This window comes from Echiichthys vipera, assembly GCF_963691815.1.
Source record: "Echiichthys vipera genome assembly, chromosome: 5".
Classification (NCBI taxonomy): Eukaryota; Metazoa; Chordata; class Actinopteri; order Perciformes; family Trachinidae; genus Echiichthys; species Echiichthys vipera.
The window spans coordinates 29,457,596-29,478,254 of record NC_139830.1 but is presented as its reverse complement, the minus strand read 5'-3'; the positions used below and the strand labels follow the sequence as shown (position 1 = coordinate 29,478,254).

The 20,659-nt window shown below is 42.8% G+C and overlaps 1 protein-coding gene across 1 annotated transcript in view; it reads right to left on the bottom strand.

Annotated features, from left to right (window-relative positions):
* nlk2 (nemo-like kinase, type 2) overlaps positions 1–20,659 on the bottom strand; it is a 51,800-nt gene extending 31,141 nt beyond the window's left edge. The window contains exons 1-6 of the mRNA XM_083913500.1: positions 20,133–20,659; positions 9,800–9,929; positions 9,367–9,422; positions 6,580–6,686; positions 5,642–5,727; positions 3,664–3,873 (exon numbers count right to left, since the gene is read on the bottom strand). Of these exons, the coding sequence (XP_083769626.1) occupies positions 3,664–3,873; positions 5,642–5,727; positions 6,580–6,686; positions 9,367–9,422; positions 9,800–9,929; positions 20,133–20,551 (1,008 nt within the window). The 5' untranslated portion in view covers positions 20,552–20,659. The remainder of the gene's footprint in view (positions 1–3,663; positions 3,874–5,641; positions 5,728–6,579; positions 6,687–9,366; positions 9,423–9,799; positions 9,930–20,132) is intronic.

Below are 20,659 nucleotides of genomic sequence, written 5' to 3'. Positions count from 1 at the left end.
TTTCATTTACATATGTATTCCAATCACTTCTTTCTTATTTAAGTAAAGTTACCATCAATTATACTCAAAACTTCCTTTGAAGATATTTCAAATGTCCCTACCAGTAACAGGATGGATAATGTTCTCTGAGCCACTGAAAGGTTTTTAATTTTTTAAATAACTGTACAGGAAGGGTTCAGTTTCATTGGTGGTAAATTAACAGTGATGGGGGGGGGGGGGGGGGGGATGACTTCAAAATTGACATATATCACTCTGTAAATAAATAATGTTGTGGAAAAGATATTATAAAGGCACTGGCCACTATTACATAATTGTTTTGTTATTTTTAGCATTTATACTTATTTCACTATGTACACAGGAGATCAAAATTAGAGAACAAATTATAAATACTTGATTTATTCTGAAATACTGTTATTTTTCAGTAAGTAGTAGAATGTAGTTATAATAACTGAGGTTCAGGAACAGGACCACACCCCTCTTCCACCACTAATTCTACCATCCACGCCTCAGAAAGCCAACCACCTGAATCTCATCAACATAATCACCCGTGCAAACATGTATGCATGTGTCTTACCCTCTCTCTCTCCCGTTCGCCTCTGGACCGTTTGTCCCGGATAGACCTGACTGAATATGTATTCCACACTGTGTATTGCCTTCACGCCAGCTCCCTCATGGACAACAAGTTGATCCTCAACCCATCGGACTTTGACCTGTTCAGTGACTGGTCCGTGATCTCTGACTCTCTTCCATCTATGGTCGGCCCTACTCTGACCTTTGGCTGCAAAGTCTCCAGCTGTCGCTTTCTCCACACCTGCTCCTTCTGCAGCGGCGCCCATGACAGGTCCGGTTGCCCCCATAACACTACCAAGCACGGGTTCTGTCTACGGCTGTACCTCAGGACACCCAGCAACGTCGACGCCTGCCCTGAAAGACCCCCCTGACCATCAGTTCGTCCTCTTCCTCATCTGCGGCCCTTTTCCGTCTACCGCATCAGCCCCATCAGTGTCACTACCAGGAAGTACTCCTGAAATAAGAGACTCTTCATTGACCTCTCTTCTCCCCAGGGCATCGCTACCCCCACAATAAAGTGAAATTCCGGTGTATAAATCATCCCAGGGTTTTTAGGCAAATTCGGTCATTAAATAAGCCATCGAGTATGGCATTTCGTGTCACTAACAGCCTGCCTCGGCTAACACGGATAAGCTTGGGGCGGCAAGTTGAACGCATAAAAAAACTTTTTTAACAACTAATACTGCTGCAAATAACACCAGACCTCTGCAGTAGCATGATAAGAGTCCTGACACATACAACTAAGCACCAACAAGGTTCACACAGGAGCCGCTGCTTCCAGGCAAGGGGTAACAGACCACACTATTAAAATTCTCAGGCGATGTTCTACCTAGGCCTGAACTTTCTACGCAACATCTGAACGGCCCATTCTAACCTCATCCATTGAAAATCTCTTTATTTGGGGATAATAGAACGGCACACCATGAGGGCGTAACCCCACAGTGAGCCGAGCTTCCTGGGTTCCTGGACAATCATCCACACTTTGACCCAGTTCATCCATATTCATCCCACAATGACATACCACTCCCCTCATCCCTTTATTTTGTGAACGAAAACAGTGATCAAAATTAGAGAACTGTAACTATTGTGTCAGAAGAGAAGATTTCAACAATGTTTTCTTCTGTAGGATTCAAAAATGAACAGGAAGTGTAGAGGCCACAGCTTTAAATGACTTCAGCTCATCTGCGCCCACAGGACATCACTAGTTTCTCACACTGCTCTGGTTTGATCTTGGTCCATTCTTCTTCAGTCTCTTCCACAGTTCAGTAACTGTAGTGGGTTTCTTACACATTACGTTGTTGCCAAGGATTTTCCAGAGATTCTCTATGGGTTTTAGATCTGCACTCTTTCATTGTTTGAATATTCTTAACTTCAAGGAACTAGGTAATCCATTTTGCAGTGTGACAGGGGACATTGTCTTGCATGAAAATTGCAAAAATGTGCAGATTCTGAGATAATTGCAGTGAAGGTATTGCCCGTTGCTGAAGGAGGTTCACGGAAACATTTGCATTCACCCTGCCATGTAGCTGTACAAGAGGCCCAACTCCTGCTGCAGAAAACACCCCCCAAACCATGACACTTCCTTCTCCAAATGTAACTGACTTCTTCAAACACTCTGGTTTCAGTCTCTCCCCAGTCCTACGCCCAACATAATGTTTCCTATCAGGCACAAATAAACTGAACGAACTCTCATCACTGGAGTCACTTTGGACCAGTTCTCCTCTGTCCAAACAAACTTCTCCTCAGCAAAGGCAAGTCTAGCCTTTTTATTCTTTTTTCTGATGAGGTTTGGTCACAGCAGAGAGGGCTTTCAGTAGAAATCGTCTTAAAGTACGAGACGCTGAGAGAAAGATCCTTGCCCTGTTCAGCACTAAACTGGCGAGCAACTCCAGCTGCATTGTTGAACTGATTCCCCACTGAGAGTCTTCTCATAACCCTGTCCTCTCATGCACTTGTTTTAGGTGGACGACCGGCCTTTTTGAGGGACTTAAATTAATCTGTGTCCTTGTAAAGTTTCAATCTTCTTGAAATCACTGACTGTGAATGCCCAACCTCTCTCTGATGGCTGAGAGGGTCATCCCTTTGGCCTTCATCTGGACAACCTGCTGTATCAGGGTTTCAGTTACCTTACAGCGTGCTCACACTGTCCTTTTGGCCGTGGCCAAAACCGGTTTTTCAGCTAAAGTCTAGTACCTTTAAGTAGTGTGAGCGCTCAACTGCGGCCAGCGGACCGTCCACGGCCCGCTTGAAAGAGGTGGGCTTTAGCGGAGCCGTTTGCACATGTACGAGCACGAGCGCGCGCACGTGCACGCGCACGAGCCCTACGGCAGTAGCGTTATGTCCGCCTGTTCTGACATGTAAATAGAAGGACGGACCATGCGCGGACATTTAACAACAACAACAATGGTGGCGAAAGGTTCACGTTGGTGTGGTGCGGAGGTGGAGTGTTTACTGCAGATTTGGTCGGATGAAAATATTCAAAAACAGTCGACAAGACGCACAAAAACACCGAGGTCTATGGAAAGATTTGTAAACAAAGCCACACACGCGATCAATGCGTGTGACGTGTTACGGCGTGATGACGTATGGACAGCAAGAAGTATTGGCCGAGGCCCTGGTAGTGTGAGTACAAACGGGGCTGGGGCGCGGGGGGGAGAGGGAGGGGGGACAAGTACCCTAAAGTCCGGGTCTCGGTCCGGGAGGACAGTGTGATCACGCCCTAAGAGCAGCTGACATCTTGTGAAGTAACCAGGAGAGGTATCGGAAAGTGTTTTGCTCACTGCTTTTTTCACAAAATAAAGATTTTTGTTGAAGTGCCATAGTTATTTAAAAAAACATGATGGTACAGCAGTGGTATAGCTACAGCGGATTTCTATCAAATTCTCATAATGTAAAAAAAATCATAACATTTCAGAACAAATCGAGTATTTATAACTTGTTATCTAATTTTGATCTCCAGTGTATGTACAGTATATATAGTATATTAATCTATGTAATTCAAGTATCATGTCATACATTCTCTCCCTCCTTCCCTCCATTCCCTGAATAAATGTATTTCTTGTCTCATTTTATCTTAAGAGATTACTCAGTTACCTGCTGAATGGGACTTTGGGCTTGGAAGAGGATGCGTCGCCCCAGCAGCTCAGCAAAGATACAGCCTACAGACCAGATATCGATGGAGTTGGAGTAATGGCGGCTCCCCATGAGAATCTCAGGAGCTCTATAGTACTGCGTCACCACTTCCTGAGTCATGTGTCGTGACTCATCTGACTCTTCCACGCGGGCCAGGCCAAAGTCACAGATCTGGAAGACAATCATTCAGAGGTTACTACAACTGTTGTAATCTTATGTTTTCTTTTTTCCCCTTGCAGTTTTAACTGTGAGGTTTGCTGAGCAAGAACACTTGTCTTTCCTGCTCAAATGTAAACAACCATAGGGCACAGTGTTACATCATGTAGCACAGTTTGATAGTGTTTCCCACACATATATACATGGGCTGTCCACCCATGTACTGTAACAGCTGCGTTATTTTGCAATTTAAACAATGGCAGGTGTTCATAAAGGTAGTTTGACTTTACTCATTTTTGTGAGCAGGTCTGTCCTGTGGAATATCACACATACAATACATATAAAAACGGCCTTTAAGTCCGGCGTAAAATAATCCCAGGGTCCTTTTTAACATATACATACATCAAATAAGCCATTGAGACAATTTTTTTCGTGTATAAACTATTAACGAAGATATTCTAGAGAGTCACTAACAGCCGGCCGTGGCTAACACTGATTAGCTCTGGGCATTAAGGTGAAGGCATAAAACGGCTTTTTTAACCACTAATACTGCTCAAAATAACAGCAAACCTCTGCAGTAGCATGATAAGAGCACTTACACATAAAACGAAGCACCAACAACTTAGTTAATGAACCCGGAGTTTATCAAACAAGTGTTTTGAAAGACTTACCAACTGACCCCTGTACCAGCTCCTCTCATAGTAAAGTTCATTCAAGTCAATTATCAAAGTCAATCCAAAAGGAAGGAGCCCATTGATGATTTATTCCAGAAAAACAAGTTAACTTTGTGGTTTGGGGCAATTTGGTGAAATAGAAGTTGATAATAGATGTAAAAGGTTTGGAAAAGTCCCAGAGCGAATTTCCCAACAACACCGAAATGTCACGCGGGGGGGTGGGATCATGTGTTGCCGGAAGGGGCTACAGGTAGAGGTAGCATCAGCAGTCTCGTCTGGTGTGTCTGTGGGTACTGTGAGCCCATGAGCACTGAAGAAGAATGTTTATGCTGCCAACAGAGGGAATATTTTCGCCGTGGCCTGGAACTATTGAATACCGCAACACACTGTGACTGCTCTGGAGGATTCCCTATCCCTCTTCAACCGCACCCTACTGGACACTTTTTTTCCATGTTCCCAGAATAAATTGGAAGAGGCAACAGATTCCTAAATAAAGCATCAATGAGCTCGCATGGACTTGAATGGACTTCAAGAAGGAGCTACGAGAGCTACTACGAGAGGAGCTGGTAACGGGGCCAGGAGGTGAGTCTTTCAAAACACTCTTTGAATAAACTCTGGGTTCACTAACTCACTAGGTAACGACTCTATAGATACAGGTGTTTTTGATATACAAAATCAAAGCCCCTGTGAATTAATTTATTCAAGAGATTTTGGTTGGTGGAGGATGCTGTTTGACCACTCAGGAGCTACAATGTGATTCTACAGACACATGCACGTCAGTGAATATGACTGCTTTGAAACTGCAATTAGTTCATTTGTCCGTTCATCATTATCATCAGTTTGTTTGTTCATTGAAGAAAATGTTAGAAAAGGTCAGTAAATGATTACTTTGCATAATTTTCAGTGATGAAATGAACTCTGATTTTGTACCGAACTGTATTTTGTTCACGGTTAACTAAATAGCAAAGTACCTTACAATGGCTGGACTATTACACAGAAATTACAGAGGTTTGTTACTGTGATTTTGTCCTCAGGTTGCATGTGGATTTTTCTCTCTGACATGTTAAGTTGACATGGAAAAGGGTGGCCACATAGCCTGTTCCACGCACCTTAAGCACACAGTTGCTGTTGACCAGGAGGTTGCCAGGCTTGATGTCTCGGTGTAGAATGCCAGCAGAGTGAAGGTATTTAAGTCCTGGTGGTGGGAGTGGTATAAGAGGAAGATACAACAGAATGGGATATTGTATGAGATGTCAGATATTACAATCCTGTTTTCAAGTCTCTTTTTGAACCTGTATTTAACAACAGCACCAATGGTTGAGTGAGCTGCCAGTTCAAACTGGTGTCTGCTCATATTGAACTCTTTGGCCTGAATGCCAAACATCATGTCTGGAGGAAAACATGCACCACTCATCACCTGGCCAATACCATCAGCCAGCATGGTGGTGGCAGCATCATGCTGTGGGGATGTTGCTCAGTGGCAGGAACTGGGAGACTAGTGACCCTAACCACACAGACAAGCTAACAAAGGAGTTGGAGTGGCTGTAGGACACCACTGTAAATGTCCTTGAGTGGCCCAGCCTGAGCCCAGACTTAAACCCGATTTAACAGCTCTGTACAGATCTGAAAATGGCTCTACACCGACACTCCCCATCCAACCTGATGGAGCTTGAGAGGTCATGCAAAGAAGAATGGGAGAAACTGCCCAAAAATAGATGCCAAGCTTGTAGCATCATACTCAAAAAGACTTGAGGCTGTAATTGGTGCCAAAGGTGTACAGTCACAACAACTATATAAATTTAAGTTGTATAGGAGTGTACAGGACATCATCTCATTGATTTAAAAACAAAATAGTCTACATCATATTACAGGTGTTAGGATTCAAGGATTTATTATTGTCATTATACAATAAAATGAACAATGACATTGTGGTAGCCCTATCCAGGCTTAACAAACACCCACTTCCTCCAAACACATATCTGCACATTTCATCTGAATTGAACAGAAAGTTGTTTAAGTGAGAACATGAGAAAAAAATCAAACCTACCTCGTAGAATCTGATAAAGAAAAACTTTGGCGTGGTCTGTGCTCAGAGGCTGTGGTGATACGATGATCTTATGGAGGTCACTTTGCATCAGTTCAGTCACCACATAGCTGACCAATGGGATATTAAGGGAAAAATACATCCAAAAGCACAAATAGCAAGAAGCATTTAAAGATAGAGCTGATATTCTAAAGCTGTACTTAATCTCCTAAAATTAGGGTTAAGCCTTTTCTACCTGGTTGACACATGACACTAATTACTCTACACTCAGGAGTAGGTTTATTCAAATTCCCTATGTCATTATGCTTTATATTTCTGCCCCCCTTCTTGAAATATACTAGAAATGTTAATTAGCATGTTCTCCTAAGCAGTATGTCACTATTACCCCTTACATTAGGGTTAGGGTTAGCCGGGGTCTCTCCTCATATTGTACCTTGTTCAACCAGACAACACTGACGAGCTTTCAGATGTTGAAAAGACTACATGGTCTCAACAGTAGTGACTTTTTTAGATTTCAGCCACCACCTAAACGGCACCGGGTTAAAAAGTCAGTTTGTTTACAGTGTTTATTAGTGCTTATTGGACAGATTCCACGCTTAAAGTCATCTCTAGACTTTATAGATGCCTATAGGAAATAAAAATAGTGAATACCACATATATTAAACAAAAATGGGACAGGGAAACCAACAGCTGCCTGAATTTCAGTGGAGGATATCATGCTCAAACTCATGGAGATCTTTTGGCTGAAAGTGTGTCATTAGGTATTTCATTACACCTGCTCAGCATGGCCACCATACAGGATCTTCCAGCTGCTGGAGGTTGTGTCGTTCTCAGGAAGCCAATCACTGCCATTTATTCTGGGCCTGTCCAAAAATAAATATTTTCTGGCGCAAGGTTTATTCAGAACCAGTAACTTTATTTGGAACTGACATTACATTTAACTGCTCTATTCTATGCCACTCTGAAAACACTTCCTGAAGATCACAGCGAGACCTCCTCCCTCGCCCGAGGTCCTCGTAACGCAGATAAAAGGGTAGTCTGACAGCGAAGTTTTTTAAAGGACACTACGAAGCCAAAGTGCAGTAACTATGAAATCACAAATAAAACACGTTTTGCGGTTTTTGGCCTGAAAGTAAGGAGGTTAGAATTGATTTGGATAAAAATTATACCGTGGTAGAACAGTAAACCATACTTCATCATAGATGTGCCAACTATTCATTTGATGGAACAGTAAACAAACTTAAAAGCCACTTTTTATTGTTTAAATCATAATTACTGCACTTTGGCTTTGTAGGGCAGCATACTCCTCTGCCAGGGCTCAGTCAGAGACAGGAAATCTAAACCTTTTAAGGTTAATAAATTATTCAGTACGAAGGATTTATTTACAAAGGAGCAAGCACTCAACAGTGCCATCCAGAGGGGCACAGACTCATCGTTACTTGAAGAAACAGGCGTTACTGGGATTCACAATGTCCATCCGTACCATGCTCAAGTGGCTAAAATTCAGTGGGTTTGACCAGTGTGAGTAGATCTGCTCCACACCCAGGCACAGCAGGCTTGCCAGCCACGGCCCGTTTAAGAGTGGTGGGCTTGTGCTGCACACGTTCTGGCACGAACGTGCACAGGTTTTTAAGAATTATAAATTATTTCCCATTTCCCATATGTATAAAAAATATTTTAACAGGTGTATCAGTAATGGACTCATTGACCCAACAGTTGTGTTGGAGCATGAGCAAATGTAGTTTCAGACTTCACATTCTTCTCATTTTAGATTCACATCTAAAAAGAAATTATTGAAATTAGGGGTGACCCCGAATAGTCGACTCTTCGATGATTCACTCCGAGGAGCCTGAGTCGACTGTCAATCTGTTAGTGGAATCGTTGCAAAATGTGCAAAATGTGGTTATGAAACAATGGATTATTCCATTCTGGCTGTGGGGGTGCTGAATGTCTGATTTTACATGCCTATTTGGGTATAAATATAAGCCTATTAATAAATACTGTTGCTAAAAATGTGAAATAACTCCTGTGCTTTTAATCTGTCTCCTTAGTGTGCAGGAATAACCCCCTCCCCCTCTTAGACTAAGTTGTTTTATCCAGGATCTGGCAACATCAGAGCTCATCTTGGCTGGGCTTTAAATCTATCAGGGCGTCAGAAACACAACAGTCTGCTCCTGTTTAATCTTCAGCATCATTTACTTTGAATATTTGCCCATTTGTTGTTTTTTTCCATTATAGACGTTCAATCCGACACAGTCTGACACAGCGCCGTGAAAGTGAAACTACATTTCTAAATATATCGTCAGCTATTGTCAAAGAAAGATCAAAAAAACAAAAAAACTGAAAACAGTAAGCTGAAACAAGGTTAGACTTCATGTCAATTTTATGGGATTTTATTTATCTTGTTTTACAAAAAGAAAGTCATGGTTGTGTGTCCTTAACGTTAGTATTTTGAATATGTCTTAATAAATGGAACTGTGGAACTGTAATGTTTTGTAGCCTACACTGTGTGTGTGTGTGTGTGTGTGTGTGTGTGTGTGTGTGTGTGTGTGTGTGTGTGTGTGTGTGTGTGTGTGTGTGTGTGTGTGTGTGTGTGTGTGTGTGTGTGTGTGTGTGTGTGTGCTAAAAAGAGGATCTCATCCGCCAGAGAAAGTAGGAGTGAGGATTATATAGAACATTTACGAGGCACTAAAGAGGCGCTCCATTGAAAATGGCTCTCTGAAAATAATCCATGCTGTCGGGCAACAGATTTGAAACGATTGTACCACATATCCACACAGTAAAGGATACATTTCTTCAAAGTAGTCGATGTGTGGAGGTTGTAGTATGTCCAGAGCCGAGAGCACCTGAGGAGAGAGGTGTTTTTTCCAGGTTGATACTAGGTGACAGACATCTGTAGTCTACTTTTCAGTGGCCTTTCTAACTAGGCTAACATAACTAACTACTAACTGTAAGAAAGTTATCAGTGTCCGTGGAAAAGCTTGCTATTGGTGCTAGCTGTGATACACGTGACCCTTGTCTTGCTGTTTGTGATGGTACCTCCCTACTCTCCCTTTTACTTATTATTATAATTTTTCTGAGAGAGACCATCTGTAGCTTTTGGATGGCTAGCTGACATTTACTATTGGCTCAGGGTCCAGACTTCTTAACATCGGGTGGAGATGGGGTCTACAAGTGTGTTTGTCTCTTGTGATGACACATTTTAGCAGTGCTGTGTACTTACGTTTTCATGTTTGAAGAAGCATAGCATCTTCAGCTCCCGAAATACCCTTTTGCAAGATACAAGGTTTTGGAAGACATTGGGCATTTTTTTGAGGGCAACTCGCTTTCCATCTCTGGGGTCTGTCACTGACCTGGGTGAAGAGGACAAACACAATGTTACCAGGAGGATTTAGCGCTTTCATATTGCAGATAAGGAGAATAGCTGGTCAACCTTGAAGGTCATTTCACCTTAAGTGACCATGGGCCAAAAGTTGTAGCAAGCGTCATGTAACCCCCTTCGTTTAATCAAGTGTCAGGCAAGACAGGAGAACTTGGCTTGCACTGCTACGTTCAAAATTAATAAGTTACTGCTGACTTCATATTTTCTCTCTGTCAATTCAATTGAATGGCTTTATTGGAATGAAAGTTCAAGAACTATTTTCAACAAAGCATCATAGCAAAAATTGATCGGGTATTTGGACAATACACAAAAACTGTAAAATCAGAAATGGAATATTGATTAAACATAGATGGAGATCAAAATTAGTGAACAAATTATGAATACTCGATTTATTCTGAAATACTGTTATTTTTTATTGTCCAGAATTTGATAGAATATCCGCTGTGTCTATACCACTGCTGTACTGGCATGTTTTTTTTAAATAACCAAGGCAACTAGGGAACAAAAACCTTTATTTTGTAAAAAATAAATAAAATTAAAAAGCAGTGAGCAAAATGAGAGAACAGTAGTAGAACAATTTCTCCAAATATCTAGACAGAGCACAACAAACAGTAAACTGGATTTTCCAGCCACACCCCCAATGTCACCCATCAGATAAACCAGCAGCTATAAGATACAAAATAAACATCTGGAGGAAATTTTAAGGTAGATTATGAGTGAAGTTTTGATTTACAGTAACCATGTTTTTAGATGTTTGGTAAACGTGGTAAAAGTTGGCAGATCCCGTATGACACTGTATCGGGTTCAAGGTCTGCAACGCTCGATAAGAAAAAAATGACTGCCTGACTGTTTATACAACCACAATTCCACAGTTGGGACCTTGTGTAAAACTTAAATATAAAGAGATAAAATTAAAAGTACCTAACTTATGATAAACAAGCCAAACGTATACACTGGCTAATTCTACAATGCAAATAACAAGGGAAGATGGAGATAAAGAGGGAAAGTGACCAAAAAGGATGAAACAAAGCAAAACCAAACTGGTCCGCCGTTCTCCCCCACGCTGGACCCAGAAGATTTAGCAGTATTTGCTGAACTACGTAAATTATTACAAGAACAGGCAGAGCCCTCTGCAGATACAAAATCTTAACAGACCAGATTGGACTTCAATTAAATTTTATTTACATGCCAATTCATAACAGAAGTTATCTCAGGACACTTTACATATGGAGTAGGTAAAGACCACACTATGACTTATTTATGATTTACATAGACCCAACCATCAACGCTGTTCTGAAAAGAACAACTCAATTAACAGCGGACTGAAAGTGTGGAGCGAAGGCTGAGTGACACGGAGGACAGAAGAATGTACCACAAGAGAGCAATCCCATATTTATTGCACAAAGAAGCAAAACTATCAGCAAAGTGCAAGGACCTCGAGACAACAGCCAGACGCAACAACTTGCGTATTTATGGTATCAAAGAGGGAAGCAAGAAAAATTACATGACAGGCTTTATCTCTGATCTGATATGCACATTACTCCAGTAACCAGGAGTCCTGGACGTACGCATTGAGAGAGCACATCGGGCCTTGACAATGAGACCTAGAGATGCTTCCACTCCACCGAGATCAATAATTGCCCAGTTCTTGGACTATCATGTGAAGGACGTTGTACTTAGATGCATTGCTACGGAGACAAATTCCTGAAATTCAGGGAAATCACTAATAGAGTCCAACACCCTAGAGTTGCTTTGGTATTATTTAACACGACTTTAAAACAGAACTACATTTATAGGTCAGAAAAGACGGAAAAGCATGATGGATCCTCTCTAAAGAAATTGCAAATGTAGTAGTAATGCCAAGTAACATTGAGTAGTCAACAATAAACCTGTAACATAAACTTGCCTTTAGCTGACATTAATAATTAAGTATTTCTCTCGGTTTAGCCTGCAGATGGAGGCAGCACCGGCTAAAGAAAAGTACAGGAGGAAGCTGGAGGGGAGGAACCAGAGCACCATCACTGGTTTCACTGGTTTCAGGCCAAATGGCAGCAGAGGAGTTGAACGCAGCAGTGCTCAACACCTCTACAACAGAGAGAGAAATAATTATTCTTACTCTATATATAATTAGAGAGAGAGAGAGAGAGAGAGAGAGAGAGAGAGAGAGAGAGAGAGAGAGAGAGAGAGAGAGAGAGATTGCTTGTACTTAATACATAACACAATTGGGTTTACAGAAATAGCACGTATGAGCTATTTTACAGTTGTGAATTTTAAAGTGAATTTATCAGAAAGGCCCCTTGCGATGATCCACCCCATCTGGTCTTGGAGCCTATAGCTCCACCCTGGCTGGAGATGAGGCTCTGAGGGGTGTCTGTGGGTGAGCATCTTGTATTCAGTCGCTTCTGTAGACTGAGCAGAGTTCTCTCCCTCTCTAGCAGCTCATCTCTCAGTGCTTCTTCCTCAGTCTCATAGCCGTCTCTGTCCCTTCTCAATTGCTTCCCCTTCTCACTGATGAATGCTCTGTTCTGACTGGCTGTCCTGCTGAAACTCTCTCAGTGAGTGTTGAGGATGTCCTCCTGTTCTCTCCTGAAGATGTCCTGAAAGGAGGGAGAGTTAGGGCGCACTCACACTGTCCTTCCGCACCGGGCCAAAACCGTTTTTTCAGCTAAAGCCTAGTGCGTTTGAGCAGTGTGAGTGCACCCGCTCCGCGCATAACTGCGACCAGCGGGCCGTCCACGGCCCGCCTGAGAGAGGTGGGCTTTTGTAGAGCCCATTTGCACATGTACGAGCACGAGCGTGTGCACGTGTACGAGCACGACCACGAGCACGAGCTCGAGGCCTACGGCGGTTCTGACGTCCTTTATGTGCGCCTGTTCGGACATAGAAAATAGAAGGAGGGACCATGCGCGGACATTTAACAACAACAACAATGGCGGCGAAAGGTTAAGTTGGTGTGATGCAGAGGTGGAGTGTTTACTGCAGATTTTGGTCGGATGAAAATATTCAAAAACAGTTGGACAAGACACACAACAACTCAGAGGTCTACGGAAAGATTTGTGAACAAAGCGATGCATCGCGATGTCAATAAATGCGTGTGACGTGTTACGGCGTGATGACGTATGGACAGCAAGAAGCATTTGCGCGACGCCCAGGCAGTGTGAGTACAAACGGGGCTGGGGCACGGGGGGAGAGGGGAACAAGTACCCTAAAGCCCGGGGCGCGGTGTGGAAGGACAGTGTGAGTGCGCCCTTAGGGCATATAAGGGCCTGATCACACTATCCTTTTGGCCGCGGCCAAAACCGGTTTTTCAGCTAAAGTCTAGTACCTTTAAGTAGTGTGAGCGCACCCGCTCCGCGCTCAACTGCGGCCAGCGGACCGTCCACGGCTCGCTTGAAATAGGTGGGCTTTAGCGGAGCCGTTTGCACATGTACGAGCACGAGCATGCGCACGTGTACGCGCACGAGCACGAGCCCTACGGCAGTAGCGTTATGTCCGCCTGTTCGGACATGTAAATAGAAGGACGGACCATGCGCGGACATTTAACAACAACAACAATGGTGGTGAAAGGTTCACGTTGTGTTTACTGCAGATTTGGTCGGATGAAAATATTCAAAAACAGTCGACAAGACGCACAAAAACTCCGAGGTCTATGGAAAGATTTGTAAACAAAGCCACACACACGCGATCAATGCGTGTGACGTGTTACGGCGTGATGGCGTATGGACAGCAAGAAGTATTGGCCGAGGCCCTGGTAGTGTGAGTACAAACGGGGCTGGGGCGCGGGAGGGAGAGGGAGGGGGGACAAGTACCCTAAAGTCCGGGTCTCGGTCCGGGAGGATAGTGTGAGTCCGCCCTAAGAGGGTGTGTTGCAGCATGCAAAAGGTGCACTGCACTGCCTTTCTATCGAAGACACCCCGATCAAACAGAGCATTGTCAGTTGTGTCTTTTTGTTACTCTTGCTACTAGGCAAACACCAAATCACCGCTCCTCAGCCGAGGTTAAATGACGTGGGGCACTTTTCCACTCTGAGATGCATTTGTTTTCTAACTAACTTTCATCAAGTGTAGAGGGTGTATAAACCTGAGACAATTAACCACCCTAGTCTGACAAAGCAAGCACTGTCAGATCGGGCTTTAGGCTGCCAGTGGTCTAGCTGCTCTCTGAGCTTTACTAGCCACTCTCAGAGGCCCTGAACATGGAGTTCAGGGCCTCTGAGAGTTCCAGCAGGGTGCGGTCAGTTTCTGCATCTGCAGGCTCTATGTCAGGTGTTGGGGGAAAAGAGATGGAGATTTTGTTTTTGTGTGTTGGTGGGTTATTTGTCAGACCATTCTTCTCCTTCTGAGCACTCAGTTTCATGCCAGGGAAGTCACCCTCAAACTTTCACTTACGTGCAAATCTTTGAACCATGAAAGTTCCGTGTTTCAACAGTTTGACTGTCATGGTGGGGTTGTATGGGTAATTTTGAACTTATCTTCCATCCATTGCAGATACCAGGGGCCTTATTTCTAAAGCTTGATGCGCACAAAAACCTTGCGTAGACAGGCAGATCTGTGCGGTAAAATGTGCGCTGGCAAACGTTGGTATTTATCGAAAAATTATTTACGGAGAACTACGCCAACTATCATGAAATACAGCTGAGTCAGCAGAAAAAAAACACACACATTAACTTTAAAATAATGGTCAGCAAATGTATTTCACACTGTTTTAAAGCCTAGTTGTAGTTGTGGATAGGCTATACTGATATAGGACTATACTGTCTGCACGCAGTTAAGATGCAGTTTGAATTGATGATCAAGTCCACATGTTTTAAATAACATGTTTAACTGAATTTTAGAACTGCATACGTCGGCAGGTGTGTCCATTTGGCTGAAGTTGTCAAAAAAGTTCTGTGCTAAGTTATGGCCAACAATTATGAATTGGAAAGGTAAATTTCGTTTGATACAATCATTTTTTTTAAATTTAGGAAAATATTACAGCTATCTGTTTTCAGTCAGATTTGACCCTGCTGAGATAGAAAGGATGCGTGGTAGGAATCGACCCATATGGATTTTTTTTAGGGCAGATGCGGAGACAGATTTTTTTCTTCATCAGCCTTAGCCGATGACCGGTACAGACTAACGATTTTCTTGAGCCGATATTTGGAGCCGATACTACTTTTGCCCCCTCAATTAACTTAAAAAAGGCATCTCAAGCAACACAGAGTTGCCTGTGGACGCCTGCCTGTAAATATGCACTTAAAAAAATATATCGCCGAATGCAGCAGCCCGCACGGCTTACACGATACACCTAAAAAGACACAAATATCAGCCAATAATATCAGCCGGCCGATGTATCAGTCTATCACTAATGTGTGAATCTCACATGTCAAATAATGCTCTGGAATATCACAGCGGCGGTTACATGTTGCCACTCGCTCGGTTTATATTTATTTGAAATGTCTCTTCTGAGGCTTTCAAACAACACATTTTTGCTCCAGCTCTGTAACAAGCTCCTCCATTTCCTCCTCAGAGAACTGTGCTTTTTCTGCCTTCTTCTGTCTCATTATCCTCACGTCAGTAAACATAACGTCCTCATTAAGATAGCGTCCATATTCATGAGCTATTTAACGTATGCCATTTATGGAAGATAGTGGGAAGAAAGGTGGGATAAGATCATCTGCACACAATTCACCACAGGTGGGAATTTATCAGTATTTATAAAGGAAAGATTGTGTGCAAATGTGCTCCGCACAGTTTTATAAATCTCTTCTTTTTTTTGCACAGCACATTCATGGTTTTGTGGGAACGCAAAGTTTTGGGAAGGATGCTACGCACCGTTTTATAAATGAGGCCCCTGCTCTTTTTATTGAGGAGTAGGGCATGAAATGGCACCCGCCAAATGCGGGTGACTTTTGTGATTGGTGGGTGAAACTGTCAATCTACCTGCCACGTTGGCGTGTAGCCAATAAACCAACACAACACTGAGCAAGTGTGTGTTGTTGACCAATCAGGTAGCCTATTGTTGCTAAGCAAGCCCCGCCGTTTTCTTCGACTTTCAAAATAAAAAACGAAAAGAAGAAAAAAAAAAAAAAAAAATGTGGCGGGCATACCCCATACTGCAACCGAACCGAAAGAGGATGAGGACGATTATAAAAATGAATAAAAAGACGTTTTAATAAAAGTGGAAAGGGATGACGAGGTTCTCCACCGGCTTGTGTACGACGCCACAACAGAGGAGATGCACTGTGGGGATCACCGTGTGTTTGGAGAGAGGAAGAAGCAGAGGGGAGGGTCTGCTGCTCCTCCTCTTTAAGGACTCAAGGACAGGAGCCTCAGTCTGTGCTCTGTGCTCTGGGAAAGGGTTTTTAATCAGTGTCTGACCTCCACATTACAGTGGAATGGAGTTTGGTTTCTGTTCCTTATTATGATTGTTATTGTTGTTGTTTATCTAAATGTTATTCAGTCAAAATAGTCAAAATGTCTTATCTTGAAAAGCAACTTAAACTTATAAGTCATTTTTTATAAATGTAATGTTTATTGTTAATCTAAAATTTAAAAAAAAAAAGTTGAACCTGGGTATCTAATGACACTACAGAATCAGTGACTAATGAAATGCAGTTGGGTCTAAATAAATGAGTGAGCTGATTGGCTGTTTATTTCTGCTATTTTCTATTCTAAATGCTGCCACACCAGCTCACACACAGCTGTAAGTCATTATTTAGGGTCTAATCATTAATGAGATTAAGTTGGTTGATAACTCAACAGCACTTTAATGTGGATTCTGTACTAGTTCAAGAACCATTCTTATGCATTTTCTGAGTCGTTGAAAACACCTGGTAAAAACATCACTGTGGCCAAAAAAGTTAACTTCAGGCCCTGCATGAGGAGTGTTGAGAGCTGATTACATTCAGCCAGGCAGAAGGTTAAACATGTTTTTTGTTTATTAATGAATCTGTTAAGCCCAACCAACCCAATACAGCCCTCACCCTTCATGGTCCAATTTAAAAAAAGGTCACAATGCATATCTACGATTTATAGAAGACATGAATTGTATTGTTAGTTACATTTACAGTAAAGGAGCAGAAGAACACATTAAGTTACATCATCGCACATGGGATATAGGTTATATATTGTCTTCCAGTCAGGTTTTAGACCACACCACAACACCGAGACGGCTCTTGTTAAAGTCTTCAATGACACCCATTAAAACACGGACAATGGCAAAATTTCAGTCTTAGTATTATTGGATCTCAGTGCTGCATTAGACACAGTCGATCACAACATATTACTTAGACCGTCTGTAAAACTGTGTGGGACTTTCTGGCACAGCATTAAAATGGTATGAATCCTACTTGAAGGACAGGGACTACTTTGTGTCTATAGGTAAACATCTGAGCGGGCAAAAATTACAAGGGGAGTTCCCTAAGGCTCACTTCTGTTCAATATCTACATGCTGCCACAGGCTCAGATCATGAAAAACAACAACATATGTTACCACAGCTATGCAGATGACACACAAATCTATATAACAATATCACCAGACAACTATAGTCCAATACAAGCACTGAGCAGATACATCGAGCAAATCAATGATTGGATGGAGCAGAATTTTCTCCAATTAAACAATTAAAGGAAGAACAATTAAAAGTCAGCACCCAGTTTCAAACAGTAATGCTAAAAACCACAAACCAAGCCAGAAACTTATGTAACATGTGTGTAATCATGGACTTAGACCTGAACTTCAACAGCCACAAAGAACAATTACAAAGTCAGCCTACTATCGCCTAAAGAACATATCAATGATTAAAGCACTTATGTGTCAGCAGGAAAAACTTATCCTTGCATTCATCTTCAGCAGGCTCGACTACTGTAACAGTGTATTTACAGGTCTTCCTAAAAAGTCCATCAGACAGCTGCAGTTAATCCAGAAAGCTGCTGCTCCAGTCCTCACTAAGACCAAAGAAGTCGTTCATATCACTCCAGTCCTCAGATCTTTACACTGGCTTCCTGTCAGAGAATTGATTTCAAAATACTTCTGTTGGTTTACAAAGCACTGAATGGTTTAAGATACATTTCTGATCTTCTGCTCAGCTCAAACCATCCAGACCTCTCAGATCCTCTGGGACAGGTCTGCTCTGTGACCTCAGAGTCAGGACTAAACATGGGACAGGTCTGCTCTGTGTCCCCAGAGTCAGGACTAAACATGGGACAGATCTGCTCTGTGTCCCCGGAGTCAGGACTAAACATGGGACAGATCTGCACTGTGTCCCCAGAGTCAGGACTAAACATGGGACATGTCTGCTCTGTGTCCCCAGAGTCAGGACTAAACATGGGACAGATCTGCTCTGTGTCCCCGGAGTCAGGACTAAACATGGGACAGATCTGCTCTGTGTCCCCAGAGTCAGGACTAAACATGGGACAGGCCTGCTCTGTGTCTCCAGACTCAGGACTAAACATGGGACAGGCCTGCTCTGTGTCTCCAGACTCAGGACTAAACATGGGACAGGCCTGCTCCGTGTCTCCAGAGTCAGGACTAAACATGGGACAGGCCTGCTCCGTGTCCCCAGAATCAGGACTAAACATGGGACAGGCCTGCTCTGTGTCTCCAGAGTCAGGACAAAACATGGTTCAGGTCTGCTCTGTGTCCCCAGAGTCAGGACTAAACATGGGACAGGCCTGCTCCGTGTCCCCAGAGTCAGGACTAAACATGGTTCAGGTCTGCTCTGTGTCCCCAGAGTCAGGACTAAACATGGTTCAGGTCTGCTCTGTGTCCCCAGAGTCAGGACTAAACATGGAGGCAGCATTCAGTTTTTCTGATCCACAAAAAACTTCCAGAAAACTGCAGATCTGCTGCAACTCTCAGTTCTTTTAAATCAAGACTTTTCTGTTTGCCAATGACTTTCAGTAAACTGCACTGTCACTACTGTAACTGTACCCATCTTTTATATGTTTTAAATTACCTTTTGTGTTTTAAAATCTTGTATGTGTTCTTTCCCCAGAAACAGAATTTGCCTCTATATGGCTGTTGTGCATTATGTTAGCACCATGTGACAGTACATTGCCCATTTGACCTAAATGTCACACTGACTTCCACTTGTACTTGTGCTACATCATCCATGTTGTTTTAAGACATGTCATCAAGACATTCAATAAAGTTTGCTTACATGGATGATGCTGCACTGTTTTCGTGGAAATACACTGATCATTTTGGAATTATACTTCAACTTGTCTGCTGTTGTTAATTCCAACTCTTTAATTTAGACATTGTTGAAAAAACAAATAATGTCCTGTACTACATTTAAAAAAAAAAAACACGGGACACTGCTGGTTGGCAGTAATGCAACATACATGCAGAAACACTATTATTTTAAAAACACATAACTTCAACATACTAGGTTTAACCCATAGGTTGTTTAGCCTATATTTGATCCAGCGTTGGGTTGGAGAAACAACCAAAGTTGGGTTAAATCAAACCCAGCATTTATTGTGTATGTACAGTATGCTGGAGATCAAAATTAGAGAACAAATTATAAATAAGGTCAGTTGAAAAACTAGTGATGTCCTTTGGGTGCAGATGGGCAGAGGTCATTCAAAGCTGTGGCCTCTACACTTCCTGTTCATTTTTGAATCCTAGAGAAGAAAACATTGTTGAAATCTTCTCTTATGACACAGTGGTTACTGTTCTCTAATTTTCTCTCTGTTTCACAAAATAAAGGTTTTTGTTGAAGTGCCTTGGTTATTTAAAAACAAACGTGTTAATACAGCAGCGGTTTAGCCACAGTGGATATTCTATCAAATTATGAACGATAAGAAATAACAATATTTCAGAACAAATCAACTATCAATAATTTGTTCTCTAATTTTGAGCACCAGGTGTATGTGCAAATAGTGTAGCCTTCACATTTCAAATATTGTTCTAATGTTCACGTCAGTAGAATTATTATATAATAATAATAATATAATAATTCAAGTGCAAGCAAGCATACAGTATGTAGAAATGTCTGCAATTTTAAGTTACAAGTTGATTTCCATGATAGATCTACTGAAATGACTGAAAATACACCAGTGGCTGCCTGGAAGTTATAGGCAAATGCCAATTGGCTTAAGCAGCCATGGCGTGTAGTAGAACGGGATCACGCATGCACGGTTACTGACACGGTCCGATCAAAACCTGTAGCGGAATACCTTGCACTTACCATACAACCCCAAACGCTCCATAGCCGATGGGCCTGTCGGGCTCTACATCCAGCTGCTGCTGCTGTAGGTGAAGTGTGTGTTGCTGCTGCTGCTGGTGATGTTGAGCTTTGACAGCAGCGGCGGCGTGAATCTGGGCTGGAGCCACGGCGGCCGCCGGCCCAGGGGCTTGCCCGGGGGCAGGGGACGGGAAGTAGTGCTGCTGCTGGCCGGGGTTGAGCATCACCGCAGCCGCAGCAGCAGCTGTGGAGGTGTGTTGCTGGACCGTGTGCACTGCAGCAGCAGAGCCAGGGTGCTGCAAGTGATGCTGGCCCGCGTGGTGGTGGTGAATGTGGGGATGCGGAAGGTGCTGGAGTTGGTGGTGGTGATGCGAGTGATGGGCAGCCACTGTTGAGGAGCCACCGTTGTAAGCAGCCATCATTTTTGGAACATTTGTAGCCGCTGTGCCACAAAGAGCCAACGATGGTGAAACTCCTCCTGCCAAAAACTGCTCCAAAACAACAAGTGATGAGGATGATGATGGCTACAG